Source organism: Callospermophilus lateralis, chromosome 5 (assembly GCF_048772815.1).
Source record: "Callospermophilus lateralis isolate mCalLat2 chromosome 5, mCalLat2.hap1, whole genome shotgun sequence".
NCBI lineage: Eukaryota > Metazoa > Chordata > Mammalia > Rodentia > Sciuridae > Callospermophilus > Callospermophilus lateralis.
Window position 1 is genome coordinate 44,184,602 of NC_135309.1, and position 7,493 is coordinate 44,192,094.

The window sequence follows — 7,493 nt, forward strand, 5'->3', positions numbered from 1 at the left end:
CAGTCTTGATGGTAATGATACTTCCTGTTTTCAGTGCTGATTGTGTGCAGGTGTATAAGACAAACCTCCTATTCCAGATCATAGCTGGTGCTTTCCCCCCAGGGATTCTGGACAATGATAACACTTGGTTGTTCTCTTCCCTTGTCCCAGACACATGCACCCACATCATGGTTGAGGAGTCTCATTGGGACCCTGCCCTTCTTAAAGGCCTGGCCTAGGTACCTCAGAAGGTTGGAAGGAGTCACTCCTAAGCATCCTGTGGAAGGGAGAGCAGAACATATGATGCAGACCACTTGTTTCTTTTGCTCTAAGAGATGCAAAGCTAATAGAGAAATACAATTCTCAGACAGACAACAGAGCAGGCCCTGGGTTGGGTCATTTTAGAGATACAGCTTTTTCCTTAGAGTTTTTAGCAGAAGTGATTTTTGTTCTCAGCTCTGATAACTTCTGAAGCTTTTCTTGGAGGACTCCGATTCTATTCTGGGAGCAATTAGAAGGCATCCAATATTCCAAAACCTTCTTTAATGTAGCTTTTTTATCTGATGGAGGGCATCTTGCCCATGGTTGGGCTTAGTGGTGCCTGATGAGGATCCAGCATATGAATCTGTGGATGCAAGTCACCAAGACAACGTCTGAAGAGTGAAAACACTCCCACAAGGGGAACACCCTGTTAGTTGGCCTTGTTCTGGCCCTCTGCATGTATTCACCTTCTCACTTTCTCTAACACTACAAAATACTATTTTTCCTGAGCCTAGTGGAGGAAAAAGTCAAGTGTTAACATGGGGATAACCTGCTGAGTTGGGGAAACACACAGCTATAGTATTGCAGGACCTACCTCTTGTAATCACCCCCATTCTGAAATTTAAAACGAAAGTTGCTACTGGCCAGTACTGTTAGTTGTCAGACAACAGACAAACACATGGCAGCCAGAAAAATCCCCACTGAGTTTGGGCGGCTGATTTCTCTGGCAGCAAATGAAAGCTTTAGCGATTGCCCCTGAGGACTGGCTGAGCATTGGAGCCCTCTCTCTGTGGGCGCCCCTTCCCCCACATTCTGGGCTGTAGTGGGTGTAAATGTGTGCACCGTGGGGTGCAGGCACCCTCGTTCATAATTTTAGGCAGCTGCACACCCGACTCAGGAACACCATACCAGCATAATTCATCCCATACCTCACAGCCAGGGTGACTCCAGCCTCAATAGACAACAATTTGAAGGCATTGTTTACAAATCAATTTCCCCCTCTAAATAGGCTGTTACAAGAGTGGACCCTTCTGCTTGCCCAGCCTAGGCCCACCTGTCACTGGGACTTCCTAACCAGTGGTCACACTGTATTGATCTTTTTAATCCCCTCTCTTTGAAACACGGAGCCAGCTGATGTGGAGTTCCTCAAAAGAAAGACTCTCCCGCAGCCCCTACCTCTACAGGTAGCTGCGTATCCGGGCTAATTCCCACTAAAAAGTCTTAATTGGCTTATGGGGCGCCTGAAAGATCTCCCTTGTGTTTACATCGTGAAAGGAAATGATAGATCCCAAACACCTTAGTCTCTCTTTATCTGGTTCTTGGTGAAAAATCAGATGCATTTATTTTTTAATTGTTTTTGACACAGCAGTGGAGGGTTTGGAGGTCGGTGGGGATAGTGTTTCACGTTAGTGGTTGAGCCACCAGCAGAAGGGAAGAAAAGCCCCAAAGGCACTAACATTAGGCAAGAAACTTGGTGACTTATTTTTCACTCAGTTTTTATTTACACGAAGCATCTGCAGTACAAAAATGTAAACCTCAATAGCTCATAATAATAGAATAAACTCTTTATGTACAAAAATACATTTTCATATGAATGAAGCATCTTGAATAAATTAAAGTACCCTCCAGCCCCGTGCCTGAATAGCTACGCAAGCGCTGGGGTTCTTCCTAGAGCGAGCCGGCAGTGGTGGGGGTCGGGATCCATAATGCATGAAGCCCACTCCTTGTGTCTCCTTTTTAAGCCTTTTCATTGTATTGTCAGCCGGCTCAAACCGAATTTTCATGCTCGTTTTTCTTCATTAGAGTTCTACAAATTGTAAAATTGACTTTTCACCTCGTCTTCAGGGGCTCATCTGTCTCTTTTCCAAATCACACTGAAGTGGTGGCTGGGGTCAGTTCTGAGCCAGCCACAAAGGAGGTTTTGTGGAGTTCAGAAAGTGCAAAAGGAAAGGCCGTCTGGGGGCGGGCAGGAGGGGCCCAGGGCTGAGAGCTGGAGAAACAGACTAAGGGGCAGCCATGGCAAGGGTGCAGCGACCTAACAAGCGGCTCAGGTATTCCCTACCCTTTTAAAGCTCCCGCTTCCTCCCTCTGCCTGGAGTGGGGGCTCCCGAAGCCACAGCTGAGTCCTCGTGTATTGCCCATTAGCTTGGGGAGAAGACGGCAACGGGGTCTAAAAAGAGCCTAGTGGTAAGGAATGAAACACGGCGTCGTGTGGAGCAAGTCTTTGGGCAGGCCAGGGAAGGAGAAAAGGGGATCGCCGGGGCCATATGCGAAATCTTCGGAGGCCGCGGGGCTACTGGGGTCAGAGAGTGGTGATGTGGCGGCGGCGCACGGGGAGGCCGCGGTACCGGAGCCCCAGGACTCGGCATCGCTGGCTGGGCTCGGGGGTCCGGGCAGGCAGGGGGCACATTGAGGAGGTAGGAGGCGCTCCCGGGCAGCGCCCCCGGGCAGTCCTTGATCGGCCAGGCGCAGTGTCTCGGCCAGAGCCCAGATGTAGTTGTAGGCGAAGCGCAGCGTCTCGATCTTTGTGAGCTTGGTGTCATCAGGGAAGGAGGGCAGCACACTACGCAGCGCGTCCAGCGCCGCGTTCAAATTGTGCATGCGGTTGCGCTCTCGATCATTGGCCTTGACGCGCCGGCTCCTGCGTAATGAATGTAGCAGCGCCTCGGAGCGCACTCGCCCACGGCCCCTGCGCCGCCGCCTCTCCTGCTCCTCATCCTGCGCCCCTGGAACATCTGACGCCCCAGAGATCCCAGGTGCGCCCCTGCGGGCCGGCGCGGGCGGCCCCGAGGTGGAGACAGGCAATTGGAGCCTGACACAGTCCTCCTCGTCGGTGAGGAAGCCGGACAGGTCGCTGCTGCTGTTGTTGCTGACGCAGTCGAGGTCGGAGAGGCAGGTCTCCAGCGGGGCTGGCATCTTTGCGCTGTGCAGGACTGACAGATGGACAGAAGGACGTTTAGAGGACAGGAGCCCGGGCTGAGGGCAGGGCCGCTGGGGGGCACTTACGTTTCGAACGGCCCGGGCTTACTTTGTGCCCGTTGCGGGCGCGAGGGCCAGGAAGGGCGCAAGGGCGCAAAGGAAACTTGGCTTTGCCTTCTCGCCTCGCCTGCAGGAGCCACGCGCCGGGCTGGTCTCCCGAGTGATGTCGCCGGCGATCAGATCAGCTCGTGTGAGCACCGAGTGTGGCACACGACTGGCCTCAGGACCCCTTAAGTACCCGGCGCAACAATGGGCGCCCCCCTCCCTTGCCACCTCCGCCCCCGAGGCAGCCTGGGTGAATGGAGCGAGGCGGCAGGTCAGCCCCGTGCGGCGCCAGGGTATTTGCATAATTTATGCTCGCGGGAGGCCGCCCCTCCCCCCTCCTGGAGCGTGCCCGTAATTACCGCCGGCCAATCGGTGGCCTTGCCTGGCCCCGGAGCCAGCTCCTGCTAAACAGGCCCGGGCGTCTCCAGGCAGTGAAACCCGGGCGGGGGCGACGGGCGATTAGCGGCGGAGGCACGCTCCTCCAGGGGCGGGCCGGCGCCCCTCGCTGGGGTGGGACGGGGAGGCGGGGCACGGGCAGAAAAGTGTGAGCTGCTCTATGAGCTGTGGAAACCTGGAGCCCGATGGGAGTCTGGGTTCCGTTCTCACTCCGGCTGCTGAGTGGCCGCCTTGGCTCTGGGCTAGTGATTTCACCTCTGAGTGAAATTCCTCATCTGTAAAATGGGACAGAGGTCTACCTGTGGAAGATGATGATCGTGGGTCATTTGGCAGGGAGTTTTTGTAACAGAGTCCTGATTGCGATGTGCAATTGGGAACCGGTGAAAAACCCATGTCTAAATAGACTGGAGACTGGCCAGGTGACAGTCCTGGAGGAGTGGAAATAGGCGATCCTGCTTCTTCCAGGTTGATAAAGAAACAGGGGAAGGAATCTATTGGCCTTCATCTAGTAGGTGGGAGGGGGAGAGGAGTGAGGAACCCAAACCAGGCTGGAGTGAATCTTGACCTCACCAATCTTTTCTCTCTCTACTCCCAACTGCCAAACACTCATAAGTAGCAAGGGTGCTAATCGCCTCCTCTAAGGTACCCCTGAGAACTTGCTTCCCCTATCTCCAGATAATTCCTTTGGGTACAGCCTGTGTGGTGTATCCCAGTGCCAGCCAAGGGGAAACTTCTTCCCTGGACCATAGAAAGCAGGGCTACAGCAAATAATGGAATTCCTCTCCCTCAGCCTCTTCTACCTTTGCGGTTATAAACTCACCTATTCCCGCAGAAAGTTTTCACTTTTGCAGATCAGGAGTCTTTGGCTACTGGAGAGCAAGAGTCTCAGTCACACCCCAGCTTTTACTGGGCAGGGAATAGTTAATAAGGGACAACCCTGGATTATAGGGCAGGGGTATTAAAAAACAAAATGGGCAAAAAGTTCCAGCCCCCTCCCCATGATATCTGAGTGGTGGCCTCAGGCCTGATGCCTGGCCTGCTGCCCTCAGAGGGGACTCTGCTTGGAGCATCAGTCCCTTTGTGGAGAGATGCTCTCTGGAGGTAGTGTATCCCTCTGCAGACTAGGGACTAGCACTTGCCTTCTGGTTCAGGGGATTCTGCTGAACCCTCTCCTTTCCCCTGCCACACCCCACTTGTGCACTGCCCTCTCCCCACCAGCTGGTAGAAAGCTGGGAAACATAAAGATTTGAGGTTTGTTAGAAGTCAACAGAAAGTGGCTTCCACTAGATTATGTGTGAGAAGGCAACTGTTGGACAGATGCTGGGGCACCTCAGGAGACCCAGTACTCACTCTCTCTGTCTTTTTTCTCTCCCTGGGTTAGCTTCCACTTGGCCCCTTTACTCTCCCACTTGCCTGACCTTCTGATACTCCTGGGCCCTGTATTTTTTTTATTCATGTCGCCATTAAAAAAAAAAATCACAAAGTGGGTGGCTTAAAAGTTTATTCTCTCACAGTTCAGGAGACCAGAAGTCTGAAACTAAGGTGTCAGTCAGCAAGGTTGGCTTCTTTTTGGAGACTCAGGGAAAAATCTGTTCCATATCTCTTTCCTAGCTGCTGGTGGCTCCTGGCAATTGTTGCCTCATTGGTTTGTAACTCCAGTTTCTGTTTTCAGTGTTTACATGGCTTTCCCCTTTGTGTCTCATGTTTTTGGCTGTTTCTTAAGGAGTCTTATTGGATTTAGGGCCCAGCCTAATCCAGAATGATTTGCAAGGACCCATATTCCAAATAAGGTCACATTCTAAGGTTTTGGGTAGACATGTCTTTTGGTGGACCACTGTTCAATCCACTGTAAACCCCCTTTCCAGATTCCTGGAGTACAGAATTGGTTTGGCCAGGGTCACTGGGATAGACATTTGTCAGGTTTTTTTGGCTATCTTTTGAAGAGCTTTTCTTCTGAAGAGAAAAAGCTGGTTTCTTCATCAGCATGTTGACACCAGAGAGGTCTTCTCAGAGAAGAAAGAAAAACCACTTCTCTGTTGCCCCTGGAGCCTTAAGTCAGATCTCTAGGACTGCTTAGAACAGGTGTGCGCCTTCTGGTCCCAGAGTCAGTAAAAAGGGCATCTGGCAGAGAGGACAGTGGGAGCTAAAATTCAACCTGTTTGCCACCCACCATCCCATGTGTCCTGAAGTGGGCTATACCTGTCCCCAAAGGGCACATTGCAAATGTACACAAAGGCCTCTTTTGAGCTAGTAGTGGATCTGTGCTTTATCTTGTCATTGCCTGAAACTTAGTGACCTGACTAGGCAGAGATCTTAGCCTTGCCCTGCCTGCCCCTGGCTCCTGGGTGGGGCATGTAACAGTTCCTTCCTGGATGGCAGTGCTTTGATAAGTGCATAGCGGGGCCCCTTCTGTAAGAGATGCACTGAGGGTGGAGCTGGACCTGAGACTGGCAGATGAGAATGAAGGGGACAACTTTAAGCCAGGTCCTCTAGGTGGATATGTGTCCTTGCTGAGGGAGATGAAAGTTTCTTCTGCCCCCTAAATTCTTCTAAACTCATGAGCACATCTATGCAAACTCCCCACATAGGATGTAATATGGTCATGTAATAAATCTAACCACAGTAGTCGCCAAGGTGACAAGTGTTGCACCAGGTGTTCTACTTCCTGACCTTGTGAGATATCCAGCTGCTGATCTGCTGGGGAGCAGGAGCAGGTAGGTAGGGCAGAGATCCAGAGGACTAAGAATAAGCCAGAGTTTCTCACACTGTGTTCAAATGGAGTGGTAGTGATGGTGGTGGAGGGCGTGTGTGTGTGTGTGTGTGTGTGTGTGTGTGTGTGTGTGAGAGAGAGAGAGAGAGAGAGAGAGAGAGAGAGAGAGAGAGACCAGGAGGATCCCCTCCCAGACTCCCTGAATCAGAATCTCTTGAGATCTGACCTACATGCTGAAGTCACTATTGACTGATGTTTACAACCAGTGTATTCATATGGGAGTACATGTCACTTTTAGTTTTCCTATGCTGTACTTGCCTAAGTTCTTGAGGCAGGTCGGACACATTTATGTGACAGCTTGGAAGGGCTCCCAGTGATTCCTATGGCTTTGCCTCTTGGTCTACAATTAGGGGAGGGAAGGAAGGGAAGGACCCCTGAAAGGTGCCCTAGGGCCAGAAGGTACACACTTTTTCTGTGCAGCCCCAAGTCCTAGAGCTCTGACTCAAGGCTCCATGGGACAACTGGGAGGTGTTTTTGCTTCCTTATTGAGAAGCTCTCTCCTCCTCCCCCTTCTTTCTTTTTCCTTCTCCTCCCCCTTCTTCTCTTCCTCCTCTTTTTTTTTTTTTTCTTCTTCTTCTGCCCTGATGGGAATTGATCCCTATGCATACTAGGCAGGTACTATACACTGAGCCAAACTCCCAGCCCTCCTAACCAACATTCTAAAGTAACAGATGGGGAGGAGTGGGTCAAGACTTCCAGGGACTATTGAGATTCTTGGTATATTATTATTTTTTATTTCTTAATGAAAAATGGCCAGAATAGGGGGAAAGTAGTACTAAATTATCAACATTTATATATGACAAATTAATGTGGTCAACACATGAAAATACAATGCAGCCTATGCTGTTCACAAACAACTTCAGGATTTTAAAATGGCATCAAAGTTACAGTGCCTAGAGGGAGAGCCAGGGGTAGATCCAGATTTAGATTTGTGTTGAACATCTTCCTCAACCCTGTCTGTGTCTTGGTGACCATGTGTGATGATGACTTCATGGGAATCAGAGTCCAGAGACTTTGAGTCCTTTTGTGAATGTAAGACTGAGCCCAATGACCTCCTTGCTAT

The 7,493-nt window shown here is 51.0% G+C and overlaps 1 protein-coding gene across 1 annotated transcript; it reads right to left on the bottom strand.

Annotated features, from left to right (window-relative positions):
• Positions 1 to 2,421: 2,421 nt before the first annotated feature.
• Neurog1 (neurogenin 1) lies at positions 2,422 to 3,156 on the bottom strand. The gene has a single exon (XM_076855862.1). It carries the CDS (start codon positions 3,154 to 3,156, stop codon positions 2,422 to 2,424), a length of 735 nt encoding a protein of 244 aa, XP_076711977.1.
• Positions 3,157 to 7,493: the final 4,337 nt, after the last annotated feature.

Coding starts and splice junctions, on each gene's coding strand:
- Neurog1 (XM_076855862.1), bottom strand. CDS start 3,156: ATGCCAGCCCCGCTGGAGACCTGCCTCTCCGACCTCGACTGCGTCAGC.